Source organism: Cnephaeus nilssonii (genome assembly GCF_951640355.1).
Source record: "Cnephaeus nilssonii genome assembly, chromosome: 14".
Lineage (NCBI taxonomy): Eukaryota > Metazoa > Chordata > Mammalia > Chiroptera > Vespertilionidae > Cnephaeus > Cnephaeus nilssonii.
This window is the reverse complement of record NC_137085.1, coordinates 32,628,896-32,654,667: the sequence shown is the minus strand read 5'-3', so window position 1 is coordinate 32,654,667 and position 25,772 is coordinate 32,628,896. Positions and strand designations below refer to the sequence as shown.

Sequence of the window (25,772 nt, the reverse complement as noted above, 5' to 3'; positions counted from 1 at the left end):
TTAGTAAATACTGCTTTTTAAAATTGCTTTTCCAGAGCATGGGTCCTTCTCTCAAGATAAGGATATAGTGACCCCAAAGCATCTGAGTGTTATTTAGCAGGAGAAAATCTAGGCCAGTTGACTGAGTGCTTTTCTTTAAATTGCACATGATTTCACGTTCCCAAAATACCCTGGAAAGCTGTATGAGGCTGCGTGGCAATCTATTCTCAGTCATATGTGCCTAATGATTAGTACTGTAGACTGCTAGAGCTTGAGCAAGCCTTCAGTGCCATGTCTCAACCTCTGTCTTTGTGTAGTGGGAAATAAAGTCTACAGGGGGAGAGGGGGAGAATGACTCACCCAAGGTCATTCAGTTTATTTCTTGCCGTGTCTAGAGACAGCCCACATCTGACATCTAGCCCACACCTCCCTGAAATGCTGGGTTCTAAGTATTGCTCACCTTTAAAGACTGTCTTCAGTAAGGTTCCATTGGAGGGCCACAAATGAATCAGGAAGGGAGCACATATATTTGCAAAACATAGTGGTTTTATATTGGGTGCATACTTTGCATATTGACATTTTCATTAGACTTGCTGTATTTCATATTGTTATGCTTTTTAAAAATTGTGCTAATTCATTCATTCAACAAGCATTTATTGAAGTTCTGTGCAAGGCACTAGAGATAATGGTGAATACACAGGCAAGATCCTTGTAGCAAATAATTTGGTGTTTCACCCGTGTCCTCTCAGCTTTTACCAGCTGTGCCCATGGTGTCGTGCTGAAAGCACCCAGAACTCTGCCTGAGGACTTCCCCTTAGCTAGAAGCTCTCAGCCAATGGCAGATGGTAGTTGGAGGGTCAGTGACCCAACTTCCTCACATTTTGGATGGGATATCTCTGAGATGCATTCTATACCATTGCCCCTGATTTCCCAGGAATTTGAATTCTAGTTACCCACAGTATAACCCACTGGGAAATGTATCCACCATGGGCTTCCCTCCTGGCCCTGTGTTACTTGCTCACTCCCCTCTAGTATTTCTTGGATTACTTCCTCATAACCTGCCTTCACTTGAATCCTGTGTTGGAGTCTGTTTCTGGAAGAACCCCTCTAAGACAGTCACTGATTTCCTGGAGCTCAAGTTCTAGTAAAGGACACAGACAATACACAGTAAATCATTTATGCATATTTCAGTGGCTCTTAGCATTTTGGGGTTAAGAAGTCTTTGAAAATCTAATGAAATCTGTGGGCTTTCCAGAAAAATGTAAATATACATGGATACACAGTTTCAAATTTTGTGATAGGGGATTGGGAAGTCATGGAGTCAGTTAATTAAAACCTTAAATAAGTTTAAGATCTAATTTACATAGAACATGATTTGCAGGTGTATAACATAATTATTCTATATTTGTATGTTTTGCAAAATAATCACCACAATAAGTCTGATTAATATCCATCACCTCACATAATTATAAATTTATTTTTCTTGTGATGTGATTAGTTTCTACACTGTCTACACTTTCTGGGAGAGTTAATAGAGAATTTCTCTGCTGACTTCAAGTCATTAATTCCAACTTTGATGTAAGTGTTGTCTTCATTTTGGATAGGTAGAAGGGGAAAGCATCGGTAGTATGCATGGGAAGTCTTGATGGCCAGACCCAGAAATAGTGCCTCTCACTCTGCTCATTGTCCCTTGGATATGATTTAATGGTATGGCCACAACTAACTGCAAGGAAGGCTGGTTAACTGAGTCTAGCTGTGGGCCCAGGAAAAAGAAAGGAAAACAAATATTTCAGAGAGCAGCAAACAGTTTAAGCTAAAATACACTTATTTTTGTCCTAGCCAGTTTGGCTCAGCAGATAGAACATCGGTCTGCGGACTGGGTCTTGGGTTCAATTCCGGTCAAGGGCATATGTTTCTATCTCTCTCTACCTCTCCCTTCCTCTCTGAAATCAATAAAAATATATCTTAAAAATAAATATATAAAACACACTTATTTTTCTTTACAGTTTTTGAATTGGAAGTGTTCAATGTTACTTGGAGAACAATATAATAAGTCACATTGGCATTTGAAGAAAGGGAAGGGATGAAGCCAATGAAAGTTGGTCAGGAGGTTTCCAGGACCCTTTGCATCATGATTTTCACAACCAATGTAACTCAAATCAAGTCCACTTCCTAGTCAGTGGATATGGGACTTATATAAAGGTTGTGTCCTTAAGTGAAAGATTAAGATTAAATTGAAGTGGAAACTTGGCACCAAACTACACTGTTCAGTGGCCTGAGGAACTGGAATTAATTTGAAGCAACTATTACTCATGCTGATTGTGTGTCACTTGGAAAGGGTGATGCTTATAGTGTCAGCAAAGCATCCATTGCATTTGTTTTCCCTTCACTCCAAGGGCCGGTCTTCCTAGTTCTTTGAGGTAACAGGCAACTGGCTACTCCATCAAGCACTTATTGCGTGTCTATTCTGGGCTCGACACTGCCTGGTCCCCACTTTCCCTGCAGCAAAGGCAGCCCAGAGCTCCACTTTCCTGTGTCCTTTAGGGAGTGGGTGTGGCCATAAGAAGTTGGAGGTGATTATATTTCTGTCAGTGAATCATATTTTCCCATTTGCTTCCATTAGAATGTTAGAGATGCTTTTCTTGGAGGTGGGGGGTGGTGAGTCTTGCCTTAATATATAAAGAAATTACATTTTAGAACACAGCAAATTTTAACCTCTCCAGAATTAAAAGGGAGGGAAGCTGATTTTTCTCCTGACATACAAAAAATGATTTTTTCCCTGAAACTTAAAAGAGAAAAAAATTCACAAATTGCATTCTCCAGAGATCAGAACCCTTCTAACAATCTCCTTTAGTTTGTGCAAGCCAGCACCCCCAGGGAAGATTAGATTTCCTCACATTGCCTATTTGTTGCTCCCTCCTCTGATTCTCTCCTAGGCATCATAAATATTCCTTTCAACCCCCTAAATATTTGCTGTTTCCTTTGGGAGATATTTGAAAGGCAATCCTTATTGCCATTTATTTTATTTAGTTTAAGTTCCATCTTTGAGTTCTTAATGAGTTAATGTGCCATTTAAAGAAATACATTTCTCTCCTCTGGTCAGGGAAGGTTGAACTTTCTTCATTGTAAAATGGATTTATTTGATTAATTTTATAATTTAGAATCTTTGTTGGTCTAGATTCCAAAAGGAGGAGTTCCTTTAAGCTCACTGCAACTACATTTGCTTTTGAAGGGGCCCTTTATTTTGCAGTGAATAAAGTGTCTCTTATTAAACAGAATAGAAAAGAATGTTTGGCAGGACTCGACTCCCAATGGGTGAAACATCACAGGAAATTGAGAAATTGTTTCTTTTTGGCCTTGTGGGAAAATTTTGCTGGTGAAATTTAGTATTAAGGTTTTAAGACTACTGCTTAAATCCATCAAGAAAGAGCTGTCAGACCAGGGACAGCTTCTGGGGTGAGGGAGGGGGGCACAGGTACCAATGTGACTCTGATAATCTGGTCTTAAGTTTTCCAAGTACTCTGAGATACGGGCAAGAAGATTGTATTCTGTCTTACATAATAATTGTGTTACTGTTAAGGAGAACTTAGAAATCTTTTAGCAATTTAGGAATAAGTTTGTTAATCTCAGCTGGATGCCCTTTCCTTTGTTCCTGCAAAACAGGGTGTTTTATGCATCCAAACAAGAAATGTTCGTGTCCCAGGTTCAGCATCTAGCTTCTGCCCTCCCATGAAACCATGGGTTCTTGATCTTGGGCAGATCTACTTTGGGCATTAGATATGCATTCTGAGGTTCGAACACCAGTCCTCATGTAGACGCCTCTTTTGGGATTTGTGCTCCACACCTATGCTGTCCAAACCCTCGTTGGAGACAGTGTGAGCAGCATCACCATATGTCTCATTGTTCAAACCCCTAACCTTCATTATTCACTTCCCATACTCCCCTCAATTTGCAATCCATCACCATGTCCTGTTGATCTCCCTAAATATGCCTGACAGCCATCCCTGCTTTTCCCAGAACCTGGTTCAGGCCACAGTTCTCTTGTGCCTTGATTTCTCTAGAAGCTTCCTTACCAGTCTTTGGCCCTCAGTTTTCCCCTCTCATAATCCTGTTTGCACCCTGTAGCCAAAATGACTTTTCTAAAACTAATCTTGATCATGTTACTGCCTAGCCTAAGATTTCTTTTTGGAGGGGGTGGGAGTAGGGGGACTACCTATAAAATTTAACCTCTTGCTTGGCCCTTATTTTGTTTCTCAGTTTCCTTTACTTTCTAGCCCCATCAGCTCTTTGACACAGGCAGGACTGCCCATGCTGGACGTGACTGGACTCCTTACACCGACAATGGCTCCTCTGCTTTCCCCCATTCAGGGCTAATTCTAACCTGTTGTCCAGAAGCCAAAATCATGTTTCTCTCTTAACAGAATATCCACCCCTGCCCCAACTGGATAGTTATTCCTCCCAACTCTCATACACCCTGGACATACTTCCAGGGTAGCTGATCTTTGATTGTAAGCTCCTAAGGGGAATACCACACAGCCCGTTGCTGTTGGATAAATAAATGAGAATAAATGACTACTTATAGTGCTTTTTATATATAAAATCGAATCTTTATTATAGTGTTGTAAACTTTGACTAATTTTGGCTATTTTTAGAAGGGCAGCTATGAATGAAAAAAAAGTCTAAACCCTGGATTTGGTATCAGAAGGCTGGGTCACTATGAGCTGTGACCTTTGCTAAATCTATCAGCCTCTCTGAGTCTCAATTCCTTGTCAGTGAACAGAGGATAATATATTAAAGAAGGGGCTTGTCTGGGGTGTGTGTGTGTGTGAGGGGCACTTGGTGAGTTATAATGACTACACAAGTGTTATCTGCCTTATTCTGGTTCTTTCCATATCAGCAGTCCTTACTGCACCCATGCCAAACACCAGCCCAGGAGACAAAGTGTGAGTGGTTGCATGTGGTACAGGTCAGGGATGAGTATTTGACAGGTCTCTGTTCAGTTAGGTGGACACATACCAATGGCAAGGACAAAAGTAGGAAATAGTTCCCTTAGCTTTCCCATTGGAAGTATAGTCCTACCTTCTCATATATTGTTGGTAACACTAAGACCTAGATGTAGTGGGAAAGCAATTTGATGACATGTGTTGAGAACCTTAACAATAGTCACCCCTTTGACCCAATAATTCCATTTTCTAAGATTTACCTTGAAGGAATGATTTTTGAAAATGGAGATGGGAACACCTAAAATGGGTTAAAGATATTCCTTGCAGTTGTGTTTATTATAGTTAATGATCGAAAATAATCCGACCTATAAATCAGCGGGGGACCACTATGCCGTAGTCCTTCAGTGGGTATTCTATAAGATAGAAACATGATTTTGATAAAATGCTCAGGTGAAAAAAGCAGTCTTAAAAATTCAACCTACGGTTTAATGAAAACTGTGTAAATCAAACAAATATAGGAAACAAAAAGGAACCAGGAGGAAAATACACCCTGATTTGATAGAGATTCTTCATAGTTAAGAAATCCACATGCTCAGCCCTGCCTCCCTAGACCAAGGACCCTGTGAATGAGGTCCACTGTCCTCTGTGCAAAGGAGTCTTTATTTGGCATTGGATGGAGGCCAGACCTTCATCCTGTCTTCTAAAACCTGGAAGAGAGCATTCAGAGGAATATCAATCAGAAGTAAAAATCGGCTTAGAGTTTGGAGAGCTGAAGTTCTGAAATACCAGGGAAAGAAGGGCTAGATATACTTGGGAAAAAAAAAGTAATCATGGCACAACTTTGGAAGGCATTTTTGAGTGTGCAAAGGGTTTTACATACATTGTTTCATTTAAATTGGCTCTTCTTCTACATAGCTCTTTATCCTAATCCCTATAAAAAGTCACCACAGATCTAAACAGCTGAGTAACACGGTTACTTACTTGGGCTCCATTCCTTTATTGGCCTTGTATCCAGGGATTTCCCACTGTGCAGAATTCACTTTGAACCCAGTGGAAATTACCTAGAAGAGAACAGTCAAGCCCAGGAAATAAACAGACATTTCACTGTAGTTTTATTCACGGGAGGACCTGCAAACATTTGGCAGACCTTTCCCTACACGTACCAATGGAAACTTGTGTTGTAAGAGGCACGTATCTTCTGCGAGCTACCCACCGTCACATAACAAGTCAGGCATGGAATCCTTATAGAATCGATTCCCTTTTTTTCCCTCTTGAATCCCCATCCAGCCCAAGTGTCTGTTTCCCATGGGATTTCATGTTCCTCTTCTACCAGAAGAGGAACATGAAATCCTAGCTGTCTTAGCTCCAGAGAAGATCTGCTTTCTCTTCTTATTTTTTTCACACAGCTGAGGTTCAGAACTTTCGTGCATTTCTCAGATGTGTTGTGTATTTCCACCCAGCAACTTTTCTGTTCCACTCCATACTTTGGGAGAAAACTGCTCAGAGCTTTTAACCCTGGATTTTGGTCCCTTTTCTCGAAGATTGGTTGCTGTCCCTTATCTGACTTGAACTTTCATGTTCTCAGGATGAGAAATAGACCTTTACACAAAAATCCAAGGGTTGGGAGTTTGAGAGGAAGCTTCGGTCCTCAGTGGAGCTTTGAGAGGGCGTTGGAGTTATTTCACTAAGGACAGTGCTGAACACGTCTGGTTTATACTTCTCTTTCGAAGTTTATTTTATGTTCTATTGTGGTTTTCAGATTTCTCATGGTTTGGATTTGGGAATGTAAAATCAAGACAAGGTGTTGGTAAGTAGTTACTCCTTCTTTGGATAAATAATGAGCTTGTGTTTAATTCGGATGAAACTGTTGAGCCTCTTCATACTTGTTGGCCTTTGATTCATTTTTTCATGTTCCTGGTTTTTGACTTGCTGAAGAAGGAGGCCTAGAATTTTTTTTTTTTTTAGAAAAGGCATTATTTTTGCTAATTCAGTTCAGTAAATGGTTCTGTATTCTTGAAGTTTACTTGTTTTTACCCTCCGGGAATGTGGCAACTGTCATCCAGTTCTAGGTTGTTGATGCATTTCTAAGAAGATTAAGGAAATAAAATACAACTGGACTGCAGCTCCATGCCCAGCAAAGCTGGCTGAATATTCATGCCTGGAAAGCGTGGGTCTTAACTTTCTCTCATTGGCCACGATGTAATAAATTTCTGCATTGGTAAATCAGCTGTTTGTTTATGACCATTTCTCTTTCAAAACAAGGCTAACATCCAGACACTATGATTTGTGCTTGATTGCCTTCGATTCCTTGCAATTGTGTTGACAATGGAAAAGCAGAGCTTATAGCTACCAAATGAGTGCAGATAATGTATCTCATCGCTAGGATTGAAATCAGGTGTGATCTCCCGGGACCTCCAATTTGTTTAGTATTTTCTATGCGTACAGAGACAATGAAGAGGAATTGCTAAGAAGGCATGAAAAGACAGACTTCCTTCCATTTTGCATATGCATTTCCAAGATTTAGCCATCTTGGGCATCTGTTGGTTAATATTTATTTTGGTTGCAAGGTTGGCTCTAGGTAAAATTGCAAAGTATACCAGTGTCTTTAAAAAAATAAAAACCACAACAAAGTATACCAGTGTCATGGAGCCTTCAAGTTGTGAGCCCTCCCTGTCCATATGAGGAATCCTGTTCATTTCTCTTTTTGAACTTGATATCAGTCAGTCTGCCATTAACTAGCCCCATGAATTCCAAGGGAAGAGCTCTCAACCAGCAAAGGGAAAGTGGAGATGTGGTCAAGTTGGAAATTAAGCTCAACTACCTCAGGATTTGTTGGCGACGCCCCAGGACACATTTCAGATACAACTGATCATAGGCATTTTGAGAAACCAGAGAGAGTCCTGGGCAGTGTTGCAGGTGGCCTGTTTGATGGCTTGTGTTGTGTATGAGTGTGCGTGTGTGTGTGTGTGTGTGTGTGTGTGTGTGTGTGGTGGGGCAGAAGGAGTTGGGTGATAAACTCTCCCATAACAGTGCTGTGGGATGGGGTCTTCCCTCCACTAAATAGCAAATCACTCTAACACTTAAACATTTTTCAGGCCAGTTCACCCTTCAGGAAGGTGCTGGTTCCTCAAAAGCTCCAATAGCAGGATTTCACCCTTTTAGGCCACAGCAGAAAGAATTCTTCAGAATTGTTCTTTCAGCTACAGTTCATCAGAGGCACTGCTGCTTTAAAATGTTGGTTTTGTTATTATTCAGGGATGGTGAGGCCACTGATGCAAAGATAATTCATTATTCACAGTTCCCCAGAGAAGAGGGCACACCATGTGGCCAGGGGACCTCAGGGAGAAGCACCTGAGTCAATCAGGAGGCAGAAGAAGTGAGGGGAAAACATGAACAAGAGCCTTTATTGTGGTTTCCTCGGGGAAAACTGTAAATCAAACAAATATAGGAAACAAAAAGGAATCAGGAGGAAACTGGATGAGGCAGGGGTAGCAGGTTTAGGATTGGATGGTTTGAGGAGCTTCAGTGGGTTCTGGGGTGTAGGAACTGTCCCTAGTTGTCTGATACCTGGCTCTGGGGTAATAGGACACATGGATAATGTCCTGGAGTATGATAACTTGAAAAGGGATGTGGTTGGGGCGTAGATTACAGATTAGTTGGTTTGTATATGAAGGGTTCACTCAGAGGCAAATTCCTTACTACCTGAGGATGACACAGGACAGTCCCTCAGTGTCATCAAGCCCAAGATTGAAGCATGAGAATACAGAAAACATAAGACATGCTTATACAGTTGCTCAAGAACAGTGATCTCTCTCCTTGCCCTGAAGGCATTGTTGGTCCTTCCCCAGACGACTTTCATGGATTCTTATCTCAAGAGAATAAGTCTAAGTTAGGCTTAGAGAGGACTATAAAGTCATAGATGTAGAGACCTTACCCAGAAGCTCTGATAAAAGAAAAACTGGCTCTTTGAACTTGGGACATATTAAAAGAAAAATAGGCTAAAAATGTTTCCAGGCATAAGTCATATTTGTCAGCTCAGTAATTAGAACTCTCTACCCCAAACTCAGCAAATTACACATACCCAGCAATTTAAAACTTTTTATTAATTTTGTAAGACATTTTCTCAAGTCCTCATATGAATTTCTTATAAAACTGTGATGTGCCCCTGACTCTTCTGTCTGTCTTTTCATTGTATCTCCCCAAGCACGTGCAGACACACACAATGACACATCGTGTGACATGCACAGACAGGCGGCTGTCAAATTATATAGACATTCATTGTCCCCGTTGAGAGCATTTCCCCCCTTCCCAACTTTGCTGAGCTCTATTAGATCAAAATGTTCCTAGAAAAATGGGCTGAATTCCTGCAGCCTTGCCAGCCACATCAATCTTCCAGACTTTGGAACATCAACAATGAAGAACACAGCACTGGAATTAATATTCCAATTGATAAATGGTTGAGGTTTGTATACCAGTCAGATTTGTCAACAGCGACCTCCTGGCAAAGTGAAAAGGCTTTTGAAAAATTACCTCTGGTACTTTATGCCCTCCATATGCTTAAAAATCCACCACTGTCACCATCACCCTGCCCCAAAAAGAAAGACCATTTTCTTTCAGTTTGATACTTCAGAGTCTGGGGTTTTACTCAGAGAGGTCAGGGAAGGAAAGAGTGTCCTTTGGTGGAGGAAGGGACGCAAAAAGCAAGTCTCTGGGTTGAGCTCTTTAAGTTAAAGCTCCACTGTGTCCATGGCAGATGATTTAGAGCTCGGATTCCTGGAGGAATCTCAACATTGTCTTCTAGGTATCAACCTCCTCCGAAATGATGAGATGCTATAGGAATATTGGTAGTCTGACTTGGGCCACAAGAATCAGTGACAAAGGCAACTGGGATCAGATGTTTCTACTCCTTGCAGGGGCTCCAGAAGCAAATATCACTGGCCTTCTGACAGCATGTGGAGTACTTGAACATGACAATTCCTGTATTTCTGAGGGTAAATGGGCAGCCTGGAATCTGTTGAGAAATGTGTGATCCTGCCTGCTCATCAGGAAGGAAAGGATGGGAAGAAAGAAAAAGGGAAGGGTAGTTGGGTCACCCCAAAGAGGGGACAGCTGCACCAGGAACAGAGTGAGGGAGCCAGCAGGGACACCATGCAGAAATCTTAGCACAACACATTTCTATTTTCCATCTCTGGATTTAAACTCTGGGTGATCTAGGTCTGCCAGAAAGCAAATAGTGAAACAGAGATGGTTAAGGATATTAGAAAGAACTTGTCTTTATTCTTGGCAGAATTTCTGCACTTTGCTAATGCTGGTGAGCTAGACACAAGAGGAGTGCAACTGGGGAGATTGCCTTTTCTTTGAGTGTTCTGTGGCTTCTAAATTGGCTGTGTGAGGACTTGTTTGCAGAATTAAGCCAGAGTGTATCATTAAAGGCATCTCAAATGAACATCCCCTTGAGAGAATGCTTTAAAAAATTACCTATAATAGCAGTTGGCTGCCTCCTGCATAGTTTGTTTAAGATTCAGCTAGCTGGGGAATGTCCAATTGTTATCACTACATACTGTGATAATCCCCATACGAAGGGGAAAATGGATCTTGAATTGGGAGATGGATTACAATGATATTTCAGAGGGGATTTAAAAATGTATGACCCAACAGCTTTTGTTTTTAGAATTGTGGTGCTTCTCATTGCAATAGTCAAGTGAGAGGGAAGAGGTAAAGAATGGAAGGAGATGATGAAACATGCATCCTGGAGGCTGGATGAATATACATTCTCTTGCTATGAAAGTAGTGATTCAGAGTTTCCTTTCCTTAGTATGCATTTGCCTTGACTGCCCTCCCTTTGTCTTTCTTCCCATCCTTTCCTTCCTATCTTCCTCCTGGCTTATGCTAGTAGTCCTGGCCAGTGGTTGCTTTCCATGGGACCCTGCACCCAGTTAGTTTGCTGCAAAAACACATGTCATAAATATGCGAGAGGCCTGGTGCACAGATTCATGCACTGGTGGGGTCCCTCGGCCTGGCCTGCACCCTCTCACAATCCAGGACCCCTCGGGGGATGTCGGAGAGCTAGTTTCGGCTCAATCCCTGCAGGCCAGGCCGAGGGACCCCACCGGTGCACAAATCCATCCATTGGGCCTCTAGTATGCATATAAGATCTTTGGTTAATCTCTTTCTGCCCTTCCCCCTACCTCCTTCTCTCTGAGATTCATCAGTCTGTTCCATGTTTTCCTGCCTGTTGTTTCCGCTCCTGCATTGAATGTCTACTGCCTGGTGGTCAGTGCATGTCATAGCTACTGTCCAGTCGGCCAGTTGGCCAGTCGCTTAGACTTTTATATATATAGATATCTAGGGGGCTTTGTCTACTTTTCATGTATGGGTGTCTACTATGAGCCACCGATATCTTAATTGTTTTGAAGCTTTCATATAGACCTTTGTCTTCGTGAATCTATTTTTGGTTTAATCTAAACACTGTGGGTTTAATTGTCAATGGATTAATGATTTAGACAAGACACAGTAGACTGTATTTATGGACATATACATTGTGAGACTCTGGGCTAGAAAGTTAAAGTGTCATATGAAAAATGCTATGGTTATTGCTTTAGTATAAAGACATCCATGGAATGACTCTATAAATAAATAATATTATGATTAAAGGCAAAGCAGGTAAATTGTGGGAGTGAGCCATTATTTTGTAGGCAAACTTGATGCAGCTACAGACAGAACATACAGAAAGAGGAACAGAGTAATAGGACAGTTCAATGTAATTCTAGTCCACCAGTTGTAACTTCATTTACTAAAACCTAATAGCAATTCATACTCATGACACATTTAAATTTATAGTGCATTTTCATATCAGTAGTCTCATAAAATAGCAAGCAGGTATCATTTTGCACATGTTACAAATGTAAGTGGTTGCAGAGGTACAAAGAAAGTAAGTAACTTGTCCAAAGAGTGGAGAAAGGAACTCAGATCTTTGAGCTCCTTGTACATATTTCAGTACACTGTGAAACAGGATCTTAAATTGATGCTGGGAGTTTCAATGAGCCAGTGTTCTAAAGATGGATGTTCAGAGAACAGAGAGGAAGGCTGCATATTAAATTACAGAAGAAGGAAGTCCAGAAATCCGAACACTCATATGTTGCTGGTGGGAATATAAAATAGTGCAGCCACTTTGGAAAAACAGTTTGGCAGTTCCTCAAAAAGTTAAATAGAGAGCCACCATATGACCCAGCAAGTCCCCCCAAGAGAAATGAAAACGTATGTCTACACAAAAATCTTGTATATGAATGCTCGTAGCAGCATTATTCACAACAGCCCCAACGTTAGAACAACCCTAAGTGTCTATCAATTGGTGAATGGTTCAACAAAATGTGACATATCCATACAATGAAATATTATTTGGCAACAAAAAAGGAATATAATAATGACACATGCTACAAGTGAATGAACCTTAAAAACATTATGCTAAGTAAAAAAAAAATGTGTCCTCAAAGATCACATATTATGATTTCATTTACATGAAATTTTCAGAATAGGTAAGTTCACAGAGATAGAAAGTAAAGTTTATGGATGTCTGGGGCTGGAAGTGGAGTGAATGGGGAATGACAGCTATTTGGAATGATGAAAATGTCCTAAAATTAGATTGTAGTGATAGTTGCCACACTCTTTGAATATATTAAAACCCACTGAAGTGTACATTTTAAATGGGTGAATTTTATGTATGTGACTTACCACTCAACAAAGGCATTAAAAATTACAAGAGAATGTGTATTTTTTTCCAACTCCAGGCCCAGCTTCAGTTATCAGCAATGATGATGACTCTGCTAGTCCACTCCACCACATCTCCAATGGGAGTAATACTCCATCATCTTCAGAGGGCGGCCCTGATGCTGTCATTATTGGAATGACGAAGATCCCTGTTATTGAAAATCCCCAGTACTTTGGCATCACCAACAGTCAGCTCAAGCCAGACACATGTAAGTACAGCTGTTTATACTTACTGGCCCATTTGTTGCATAGCTGTATCTATAAGCATGTTTATCAGAATCCTTGACAAGGATGACTTGGGGGAGGAAGGCTGTGAAATGTCTAAGTATTCTTGGGGCTTTGGGACCACAGAATAGATTCTTTAGTTTGTTTCTTATGGAATTCTCAGGGCGTGTCTTCTGCTGGTCTTGGAACTGTGGGAAATTTCTGGCTTCTCTTGGGATCCATTTTCAAAAACCATTTGTCAAAATGAAGGCATACTTATCTTGAAAAAAAGAAAGAAACGAGAAGTATCATTAGAATGAACATACAGTATATCAGGCAATTGATAGGATTTAAATTTGGTTTATTGAAAATCATTAAAATATACCTTATAGGTCATCATGAGGAGCTGTGTTGCACACAGGTGGTATCAATTCTGGTAGTTCTGTATTATTTGTTCAGTCTTAGTTCTCAGCATGAAGCGTCTTGTGATGTCATGATGGCAAAGAGACATGTTTAATACTCTGATATATTTTTTAGAACCAAATGAACGCAAAAGCCTCTATTGAAAGCTTACAGGTTTTTTTTCCCCTGAGACTCTTACTCTATTTTATGATACAGTGCCCAAATATAAAAAATGGAGCACAGACTTAAGGACAACAAAGAATAAAATCACAAGGGACAAACGGATCTTATGCCATTGGAACTCCAGACCTTCCCTTACCCATGAATAAGGGGATATGAAGGTAGAACATTAGGTGGCCCAGCTTCCAGGAGTTCCCTGGCACTGAATAATGGGTATATTCTATTTGAATGTTCTCACCCCACCTTAAATTCTTTTATCCTGAGGGGTAAGGTGGGACTCTTAGAAGGTTAGTATTTGGGGACTTACTTTACACTGAGACTATCATGGGATAAGGAGGCTTAATAATGAGTATCAGATCTGTTCACATATGAGGAAACACCTATTATTGCCTCCTATTTACTCAAATTTATCCCAAGGTACGTTTAACAGTGGATTTGAGTTTCATTGTTAAGAAGAATAAAATTATAAGCTTGTAAATACATGAGATTGGACCCCACCATAGATTTCAGTTGAATATGTAATATGACAAGATAAATAGAATTGCAGATGTGAAGAATATTGAGCTTCTTGAAATAAAAGGTATTAACTTAAATCAAGGTATTTCTAATTCTAACATTGTCATTATGGTACAAACAAGATGTGTGGAGGTATTGCTTAAAAATGTGCATTTTTTGTTGAGATAATTATCCTCCAAAGGTCCTTGAAACACCCTGCATGCATTGCAGTCAAATGTTGACTAAGGCAAAGCAGGATATTATGGTAAGAGAATCTGTCATCATTTTGATTGTTCTCCCTAGGAACAGAGTACTTTGACACTCCTGTCACCATCAATATCAGGCTGTATAACATACTTCAGTTAGCCTGAGGCTGTATTATAATTGAGGTTGACTAAAATCAACCTGTTGCAAGAGTTTGCTCTCCTGTGTGGATAGTTGAAAAATGAAGTAGATAAAGCTGAATAATCAAGTATTTAGCATCGGCTCAATAAGTCCAATAAGAGAGAATTAACAAATGAGCAAGCAAAGAAGTAAACAAACAAACAAACAAACTAATGAGATCCTATAGAAGAAAGTAGACTAGATGGCTGCTGGGTCTATGGTTCTATCTAGAAGTGCTTTCTTACCCTAGAAATCCACAAGAAAGTTTCCAAAGGTCATTTCTTTAACCTAGAGTCCATGGAGATTTTTGCAAAGGTTTTGAACTAGACATTTTTATTATTTTTGAGGAGTCTTGGTTTTGTGGTTTAGCCACTGTACACCACCTGCATTTAGAAGAGAGTTGAGGAGACCTGCAGTCTCCCCTTAGCTTCTGTCTTCTATCAGAGGGATCCAGACCATTGATTCTAAATTTGATGGTTCATTCCTTGGAAAGTCTTTCTGAACCCTTCACCCAGCCATCCTTATTCAGCTCAGTATTTCCAGTCACTCAGAAATTTTTTTTCCTCTAGGCTTCAAGCCATACACTATTTCATGATTTGAAGAACACTTAAAATCATACATCTTCTAAGAATCATTTTTCAAAGAAATGGGAATGAAGAAGCAATTTACTTCTCTCCTTATCTTCAACCTTTTTAAAAAGTCATTCTTTACCCCATATTTTTTAGCTTTATCTTCAATGTATCTGTTGCATTTTGTTAAGACTATAACCACTTTCATGTATGTGTTTCCGTAGTCTTATTTACATTAGATTGTAAGCTCCTCGAGAGCAGAAACAATATCTTGAATTATTCCTTCATATTATGGGACATGATGTACTTTTGATGTTGGCCAAATGTTGACCAGATGTGGATATATATTACTGAAGTATTAATTACTAACAGACTTGTAACAAGTAAAAATGACCCATAGCCTTCTTCATTGGCTCTATTCCTATTACACTTGCCTACCTAATAGTTTACTTGTTAGACATGTTTTTAATAATATATTATCCAAGTTAAGCAGATTTAGATAACAATTTTAGCAGGAATAATCTTTTAACAAAAAACATGATTTTTGAACATCCTAATAGCAGTCATCCAGAAATTAAAATATTTTAAAATGCATAGTTCTGCTATACAGAGTGATCTGTTACTCTAGGCCCATACAATTTTGGTAGATTAGCTTTCAATTAAGTGATTCCCATGGAACATTTTTATACCTAACTTATAAAAAACCTTTAGAGAAGGGATCTTCCAAGAAGTTTGTTAGGTTACATCTGAAAAACAAATTTACTATCAACTCAGATAAAGTTAAGAACTTTTCCCATGTGCTTAAAGCAAAATGTCACATGGACGGTACACCACCAACCTCTGGACCTATTAGAGTCTTGGGCCTTAAGTCAGCATATTTACTTCTCTTTCCTAAATCTACCTTCTACCTAAAGATCTTGGCTTTCAAATACATGTGTGATCTTACAAAGAAAGAGTGGTTCCAATCTTATTTTACTGAATTGTAAGAATCCAATATAGAAGGTGAATTTCAATTCATTAAATATATATTAACTATCCATAATACTCCTACAATACCAGGAACGGAAGATTTGGTGGTGATAATGAAATGTTCCTTGCCTTCAGAGATTCTTGTTAAGGAGGCCAATGGTTAAAAATTTCATCATATAATTACAATGCACTATAATAGAATAGCTTAGAGCTAGGGTCCTAAACTCCAATTACCTACAAGATTATGCAGGTCAATATGAGAAACAGGCAAGATCAGAAAGACGATATGGCACTGTGAAGGCTGTGCTTAAACATGACCTGATATTGCCAGATGCTCAATTTTTCCAGTGAGAACAGGCACTTATTAAAATATTTTAGTGTGAATTTCCCCAAATTTAAAACACTGGGTGAGAACAATAAATAACACCAGGTTGAGTCAGATTTGACCCATAATCCACCACTTGTCTGTGACCCCTGAGTTAGATGATAAAGATAATTTAATATAAATACTTTATTTTACAGATGATGCTCAGAAGTCACTTTTCCAAAATTACTCAGCCTCCATACTTATGTAATTTTGCTTTAAAAACAAATGAACAAGAACAACAACAAAATATCCTGAACAAAACCAAACTGCTTTAAATGATATGTAAGATCATTTAAGTGAAGAATGTTAATAAATTATATCCCCAAAGTACTTTTTTACTATCAGGAGCTATGTCAGGCTTTCATTTACCAATCTAGAGATGGTTTGCAGGATTTTAGAGCAATCTGAACAGGGCTGAATTGCTCCTGAGCACTTTCCAATAGCAAGTCTGTCTACTTTATTGCAGGGCCCAGAGGTTCCCCCAAGACCGCCTGATAATAATTTGGTATTTGGAGGCTCCTGTGTCACTGCAGGAACTAAAGGAGGCTAAATCCATGCCTGATGGAGGAGAAGAGTTCTATGGTTATCTGCAAATTCTGGCCAGAAAACATCTTGACGTCACTCCTTAGCTTCCATACCCTAGCCAAGCAAGAAGTTACCTTCCAAAGAGAAAGCAGTGTGCTCTAATGACTAAGCCCTCAAAGTGCTTTGCCACTTTAACTATAGACCCATCTCCTCGATCAATCAGGATGGCAAGATGGAGCTGAGGAGCTCAGCAACATCAAGTCTGGAGTTGGTCTTTAATTCAACTAGTCTGTATAGACGTGTCTGAAAATCACATCATCTGACAGCACGGGTGGTTTCCCAGTAGGATTTACAAACTTGGCTCAAGGGCAGCTGTGCTGCTATACTTTCCTTGCCTGCTGAGAAAAATTTTGCTAGGCAGGATACAAAGGGAGTTGAAAAAAAATAATGAAAGGGTGAAATAAAAAAAATAAAAAAACACTAGCCAGCAAAACACCCAAGTCATCAATCTTAGGTTCTCTTGAAGAGTGGGAATGTGTTATAGCTTCCCCTGCAGGAAAATCAAATGCCATAGACTATTGTCATTCCTAAAATTGTGTCTTTCCTAGAGCAGCCTTGTAAATTAGCTAGGGTCCTAGGCCTGGGGCCTAAATTAAATGAGAATTGTCCCTAAATATGTACTGTATGTGTTCTCACAGAGCATGCCCTCTATGTATGTAGGGCTAGTAACTCCTTGTGACAGATGCATATAAAGAATTCTGACCTTTGTTCCTTTTGGTTCCATTTCCAATGAAATGGATCTTTATTGATTTCCTACAGAATGTGCCATATTTTTCCAGGTATTATAGTGTGTGTCTGTGTGTGTGTGCGCGCATGCGCTCACGCGTATGTGTGTATGTGTGTGTGTGTGCGCTCACGCATGTGTGTTTTCCTATTGGTTATATGCTTACTAGGCAATTATTTAGATAAGCACAGATTCATAGACCAGCTAAGAATAAGGAAATAAAAGGTTATAAAGGCAGGGAGTATTTTAACAGTAGCTGAAAAGATCACACGGGGCACCCTCTTCTCCCCTTAATGTCATACCCACACCATCATTGTGTTGCCAACAAAGAGAAGGAAAGGAGGTGATATTCTTCACAGAACTGCAAAGGTCTGAACACATTTGCAATGTTACTTTGAGGACCCCTGAACAAAAATTCTTAATTATGTCCAGGACTCTAGGAGGTCATTAGATCAAAGGATAAGGACACAGAGTTACCTGAAGTTATCTTCAAACTTGAATACAATCTGTGTCCATGGTCCATTTTGATTTAAAAACAGGTAGAAACAATTGCTTTAGCACTTATCTCTGTCCTTTGCCTCTTAATTTTGTCTTTCAAAAATATATGTTCTTCTAAGCATTTAATTGGCCAAATATAGCTGGTTTGGAAACTGTTTATATCCCTTTGAAGGGCATGGCCTACACTTTAAAAACAAGCTAAGTCCATTGTGCCCAGCATGAGTGTTATGACAGAGAGAACACAGTTATTTTAGGATCCTTAGAAATTGCTTCGTTTATGGCACACTGGGTTGGCAATTCACCCCTTGGGGGTCTTCATGGCACATTGCTTGGATTCTGTAGGTCCCAGTTCAATTCTCTCTCCCTCTTGGTACTATAGTCCCCCATCGCTAGCTATAACAGCTTGATATTATATTCTCTTTTCAACTCCAGAGGAGATAGTAAGAAGCTATCAAATAATGCTTTAAAAAGCAACTTGAGTTCCCTAGAAGAAAGGAAATGAATACATGCTGCATAATTACATTTACAATGTAAGCCATGTTATAAACTCCACTGAGGTGAAGATTTGTTAGCAAACCAGTTTCAAGCACATTTACAACAAGTAAAATAAGAGTCATCATTTTATTAGCATTTGACCACTGGGTGATATTATTCTTATCCAAAAAGAAATACCACCTGATTATAGGATGCCTAGATCCCTAGAGACAATATTCCTATCTTATAGGTAACAGCTGAAAAGGAAAAATGATGATGGATTTAGGTCAAGGAAGCACTTGTAGTGATATTCTGTAAACTGTTTTACTTCCGCATCATCGGCCAGCCAAGATAGAATTATGCAGCCCTCTCACATCAAACATTTCAATCCAATTTCACCAAGCCATCAGTGCTATGCTGGAAGCAGGCCAGCAGACGCAGGATCCTAATGCATGTGTTCTGGGGGTTTCCCAAGGCCCAGCTCAACTGGAGAATGGGTACCAGCAGGGTAAATCCAATCAAGATCCCCCCCAACCCTGTTTTGGTTTCCAGTTGGCCACTCTTGCATGTGCCAGCAGATTGTGGACCAGGGCCAGCTCAGCAAACACAAATGCAGAGGAGCCTCTTGTGTTGGGAGGAAGCTCCTGCTACCCAGATGCTTTGAGCCCTGAGTGCTCCCTATGGTTAAGTCAAGATGGCACCATGGGAATTTTCCTTGGATGTGACACTCAGTCTTTGAAGGGGGCTTTTGTATGAGATGCAGATTTTCTCCTTGTAAAGTGCGAGTTTTCTCTGTCTTCACTAATTCTGCCAGCTGAGAGGGTAGCCCACCACGGTTGGGCTTCTCAGGTGACTCATCATGCCAGCTCTCCTTAGGAAGGCACAGGCTTGCTGCCCTTGATCCTCACTGATATTATAGTCGTCTTTTGTTTGTGTGTCTGAGTGTTCTTTTCCTTTTAGTTTTTACTTCTCTTGAAAGGCAGGTTAAGACAAATTTGCTCCATACTAGGGACAGGAAAAAACAGTTGAACTACTTCTTAGCCACGCACTGATAGCCATGCACAATGGCCATCTGGCTCCTCAAGTTTAGTCCCTAAGTGGGAGCAAGAGCTGCCTCCTGAGGGGAGCCCACAGGTTGCTGAGTCCACACTGCCCTCTGCTGAGCCTGCTCCCTTTGGCTTAGAGAAAGCTTCCTGTTTCTGAATGCCCGACCTCCTCAGGGAGGGGAAAATTAAAAGGCAATATTTGTGGCCTATAGGAAAAAGGGAATGCCAGTAGTACAGTGACCACCAGGACTGAGGAGGTTTGTAGGATATGAAACTTTCAGTTTTAAACCAGGTCAGTCCCAGGCAAACCACAGTGGCTTGGTTACCGATCTGATGGTTTTAGCCAATAAGACAGAATTAAATGCCTTCAGGAGCCCTAAAGTGAGAAACATTTAGAAAATGTAAGAAGCAAAGATTCTGGCAGCTAGAGATAACTGCTGATATCATTTGGATATATGGCTTCCTAGTCTTACGAATGTCCTTTTAATCATCCTGTGATATAAAGTCTAACTATTTGTGCCCCAACCTTTATTAGGACTGGGCTTTGTTTATATTTCTATAGCAGTGGTTCATTTCGGGTGGATTGTGCTGGAAAATTTGTAGGGACTGCAGTGAGTGCATTATTGCCAGTTTCAAATTTCACATTGGATTCATGGTACATGGGTTAAAACAGAGGTGGGGGGTTGGACTGGCCATGTCAGGTCTGGTCTAGAGTGATCCCAAATCCGCATTTGCTCAGCTCCATAGGGTGAACATCAGAGCGGGTGAGGCCTGTGTAGTGGGCTGGGAAGACTCAGGAAGTAAGAGGCTCCCTGTCCTGCCTCGGCAGGCTGAGAGTTCTGGTTTAGGGTTAACACTCTTGATGACTCCAAATGTAGATTACCGCTCAACTGAAGCAGCCAATCACTTTTTGTCTCCCAGTTCTTCATCCTGGTCAGCCAACTTCTTTCATGGAGTGTGCTGGGTCTTAAAGGGCCAAGCTGGTTATATCTGATGTTTCCTACTATTTAGGGATGCCCTTCTTCCACCAGCATCCCTGGTGCAAGGACCTCTGATGACTTGGAATCTCTCCTTAGACGTTCAACCTTACTTAAACTTGATGGAGTTAGCGCCCAATAATCTCCAGTTTCTTCTGATATTTCAGGCACCTAGGCCTTAACTGGGTTTCTGGCAAGGGGACCTTTCACTAATACTCTCCAGAAGTATGTCCATGTTGGTATTTTGTACAATGTTACAGTTGACAAATTCTAAAAATGAGTTCATAACAGAGAGATTCCTATGATTTATAAGAGATTAGATTTGTATGATTTTGAACCAAAGGGTGGGGGAGGAATTTTAGAAAGAAAACAGTAATCTAATACCTAGTTTTTATATTATTCTTATTACTATATATGCTATGAATATACATAGACATCAATATTTTTTTATCCTGTTGCTATTATTTAGCACATTTATTTAACCATGCTATTGACCTTTTGGGTGCATTAAAGTGGAACCCAAGCTTGTTATTAGATAATGAAGGCAATTAGACAGAGTGCCCATATTCCTAATGTTCCAACAAAGTGGTTGATATAGAGGGGGCAGGATAAAATCCTACACTATCTAATTATATCAAAAGAGCTAGCCTCCGTGTTAGGGAATGTCTTTAGTACAGGAAACTACTTGATATGGCACCACTGACCAGCCACCTGACTTACTTTCCTGTAAGAGTAATGGAACTTCAGATCCATTTATACTCTCATGCCCAATAATCATCCCCACCTTTGCTCCTGCAAAGAGTTTACTTTTGCAAGTGAGTCGGCCTTCAGTCTGTTACTAAAGAACTGAGAAAAATCAAGTGGCTACCCAGGGACAGAACTCACGTTCTTACCTTATATCAAGAGAGTACCCCGGCCAGCTGGACTAACTGGGTCTCTCTCACATTGTCTCTATCCTGACCCATAAATATCAATTCCTTCATCCAACTCGTTCTGCCATCCTCCCTCCGTTTCTCTGTGTATGAAAGTTCAGAAACCATGAAGCTAATGATCACATTTCTCCCTAGTTCCTAGTTCCATTAGTGCTGTATCCTGATACCCATAGAAGCAATTATGAATCCATATCGCTGTTTGACCCTTATCTAGTGAGGGCCATTTTCTTCTTTCCCAAGTGCAATTACTTATAGGGTGTTTCTTCCCTCTTATAAGCCTTTGTTTTGAGTTGATGGTAAAATCCCTTTAGTTACATGTAAGGTTTTAGTTTTCCTTGAGCCCTACCTAGACCTTTATCAACACTGGTTTTGAAGAGGAATGCACTCATTTTCTTGGTGGTGGGGAGCTCTGCCTTTGATTCTTTAACTCCTGAGCTTTGGAGAGGAAGCCAATGGCCTAATAGCAAAGGGTATAAGCTTATCTCTCACTTCTTAAATACTGCTTCTTGTCTGGGGTGATGTGTTCTCTCTCCTGTCCCCTGCATATTGCATCCCAATTTAATTAAAGTGGATGTTAGCTAGACTGGGGTCTCATAGCTAGTACATGGGTACAGTCCTTGGCATAAACACCCCAGTGTTCTCTTAGAAGAGATCCATGTTATTGCATGCCGAGCTTCTATGTGTGGGCTGAGCTATCGGATGGGTTATTGGGTTGTGGACGAATTCCTGTGGTCCCCACACCCTCTGCCCACTTTTGAAGAAAGGGGACTTGTGTGGGTGGGTGTGGATGATGTTCCCCAAGGAGACCCTTCTGAAGCTGGGCATGCAGTCTGGGTGTTACACTGATCCTTGCTCAGAAGTCTCCCTACTTCTCCACTGCGGGCAACAAGCAACCAGCCTCCTACTGCTGGGCCTGTCTGCTGCCTTGCAGCACTGGTCTCAGCGGTTCTGCCCTCTGATGCTGCACCATGATCTAAGGGGATGGGGGAGGGAAGGGTCTCTGTGATGGCTACACGTTGTTTAACTTTAATTCCCTCTCTCATATTTGATGCAAGAGAGTGGACCTAAAACATGACTTGCATTCTTTTACTGTGCTCAGAAACTCCAGGACTTGTCCACACATATCAATGTGATCAATGGAGTTTGGAAGTCTTTATTATACAGACATGTTCATGAAAATAAGATCTGTTGTATTGAATTTTGTGATGTAGTTGATCATTCAGAGCTAAACACGTATACCAATAAAGATAATAGTGTCTGATCTGTGGTCTCTGTTGCCTACTTTTACCACCGACAGTGTTGGGATCTCTCAAAGCACTACAAACAAGCTTCTAGAAGTTGTCCCCGTTTGTTTCCATTTCGCTCCCAAACTGCCCCTCTGCGCCCAGGCAGGGCCAGGACTAGGATAAGGCAGGTGAAGCCCTCCCTTAGGGTGCAGAATTTAAAGGAGCACCAACAATATCAGCAATCAAGATAAATAATATTTTAATGAAGTATTTTAAAAGACAAAAATGTATGAAACATCAATCTATGAAAAAAAGAGCAAATTTTTACCTAAAGATGGAGTCTGAGAGGGCTCTATTTATTTAAAGCCTCTATTTATTTAAACTTTCAATATTTTTCACCATGGATGTTTGCATTAATTTTATTTTTGAAAATATTGCATTAAAATATCGTTCATCTCAAATACTGAATTTTGGGTGCTTCCTTACATTTTGTGTGCAAGGCATGGACCTCACTCCCCTCACCCTAGCCAGGCCCTGGGTACAGGCTCCTTCTGGCCTGAATCTCATGTAAAACTCTGGTCATTGCCAAGCACTGCTTTGTATACATTAGCTGCTGGGCTGCTAACCCTTAGGTCTTCTCTCCCTTCCAATTGTGCTTCTTCACCCCAACCCTTGCCCATTAGATACATTCCCCTGGCCCCCTTTGCTAGCACCTCCAGGACTAACCATCCTGTGCTATCTGCTGAACTCTGTGCAGGGACATGCACTCTCATCTTCTCACTGCATTGCATTTTTTAAAAAGTAAATCTTCAGAGGGAGGAAATGAATAAATCTCAGAGAGAGAGAGAGAGAGAGAGATTTTTTTTTTAAAGGTTAAAAGAGGCTTGCAAGGTCAGAAAACCCTCTCAGTAAATTTGAGAAATGATCTAGAAAAAAAGTTGGATAAACTTTTAAAATATAAATGAAATATTTTTTAAAAAAATATATATTTTTATTGATTTCAGAGAGGAAGGGAAGGGGAGAGAGAGACAGAGAGAGAGAGAGAGAATGATGAGAATCATCGATCGGCCACCTCCTGCACGCCCTCTACTGGGGATCGAGCCTGCAACCCAGGCATGTGCCCTTGGCTGGAATTGAACCTGGGACCCTTCAGTCCGCAGGCTGATGCTCTATCCACTGAGCCAAACCAGCTAGGGCATAAATGAAATCTTTTATATAAGCTTATTAGATATTGTTTTATTTTCCCACATTTGGAGTTTTGGTATCACATTTGCTAAATTAAAGGCCCAATACTTGAGATTTTAAATATTCCATTTTCACTCAGCCTGTTCCTTAATGTCATGAGCACCTTATGTAATGTGCGCATTCTTCGTAATTTTTAAACAACCAATATCTGATGCCTTGTGTATGCCAGGCTCTATGAGTTCCATTTTCATATTTACAAACTAAATTCTTATTAATGCTGGAAGATGGATATTATTACTCTGTTTTGCAGCTGGGAAAACTGAGGCTCAGATTGATTAGGAGGAAAAGCAGCAAACCCAAATTATACCAAACACATGGGAATGTTTCTGTTCAGGCCCAGATCAGCCTCCTGGAAGTCTATGCTCTTTGTAGCCCAGTGCTACTGCTGACCTTTTCAAAAAATAATATCTAGCAATTTTCTAACTCTGCAAGGGGAATTGTAGTGTTGGTATTGCACCTTTCATGTGGGTTTATCAAGGTATGCTGAGTGTATTAACCTTCCAACATGAAAGCTGGAGAACACCAGATGGCCGGTAGTGAACTTACTGTTGAATAAGAAAGGAACCAGTGGTCGGCTGACCCCAGGACCGTCTTTAATGTAAGGCTGACACTGAGCCCACTGGGCCAGTTGTGAGGTTTTCTCAAAGGAGGTAGTACCAGAAATGCTAAATAATCATGAATAATCAACCTTATTTTTATGTATTTTTTAATTTGTTTTTTAAATTTTATTTTTCACTTTCAGTGGACATACAATATTATACCGGTTTCTGGTGTACAACATAGTGATTAGACATTTACATTTTGCTCATTAAAATTCCGTAAAATTCCACTCTCCCAACCGAACCCAGCTCATTCTGAAAAGTTTACCTTTTTGGTTTTATTTTAGAAAATCCTAGGTAAAGCATTCGATACCATAGATCTCCAGGCCTTTCTTGAATGCCCTCGCTGCTCTGAGATTGTGACATCACATTTCCTAGGTGAACTTGATGTCTGTCTTTCCAAAGATGAATTCTAAGAGTGCCACGTGTTTTGGGAACGATTTGAGGTGCACACCTTTACTGATTGTTTTTTACGTGGTAATGTAAAGGTGGAGGCACTCACAGCACCTGCCTGAGTCACCCTGTCCCAGAGAGGCCAAGGGGACAAAGAGCTAATAATGCTTTCTTGTCACCCATTCCACAAGCAACTAATTCCGATGCCAGCCGTGTATGAATATCATGTAGAACAGGCAAGTCACTTGTCTGCTCACCCTTTTTGACTGAATCTTTTGTTTTCCATGCAAAGGTCCATGTTTCCAAACTGACGAATTAAAAGGGGTCGACATTCTTGTAGATCTTTGGCCTTTAGGGAGTCCTTTGGAAAACATGCATTGGCATTGATAGATGGCATTTCTCCCACAGGAAGAGCATGCATAAGGACCTTCCTAAGGTCAGGCGACATCAAGGAGCTGATATTTTAAGCACCTACTTTATCACAGGCGCATATGCTTACACAGATTCATATATATAACCAGTACCTCATATGAGGCTTTTAATAAGTAGACTAACATGTGTTTTCCCCAAACGCCACATAACATGTCCTCACTGGGCTTGATGAATGCAAATGAATTAGAATGGTGAGGTTAGCCAAAATGAACAAATTCTTTTCTGACCAAATGTTGATTCTCTTAATTATCTTGATAACTTAGAAAAGACCAGAGTATGAGTTATTCAATCACAGTCCAAAGTCCATCATGACAAATAATGATACAATCAACATGTTGTTTATCAGAGATTTCCAGGTCCCCCGAACCCCCATGCATGTATT

General features: G+C 40.4%; 1 protein-coding gene across 1 annotated transcript in view; it reads left to right on the top strand.

Moving 5' to 3' along the window:
• Positions 1-25,772, top strand: part of NTRK2 (neurotrophic receptor tyrosine kinase 2) — a gene marked incomplete at its 3' end in the record, with an annotated part of 314,958 nt that overhangs the window by 170,439 nt on the left and 118,747 nt on the right. The window contains exons 15-16 of the mRNA XM_079790908.1: positions 6,682-6,729; positions 12,710-12,898. Of these exons, the coding sequence (XP_079647034.1) occupies positions 6,682-6,729; positions 12,710-12,898 (237 nt within the window). The remainder of the gene's footprint in view (positions 1-6,681; positions 6,730-12,709; positions 12,899-25,772) is intronic.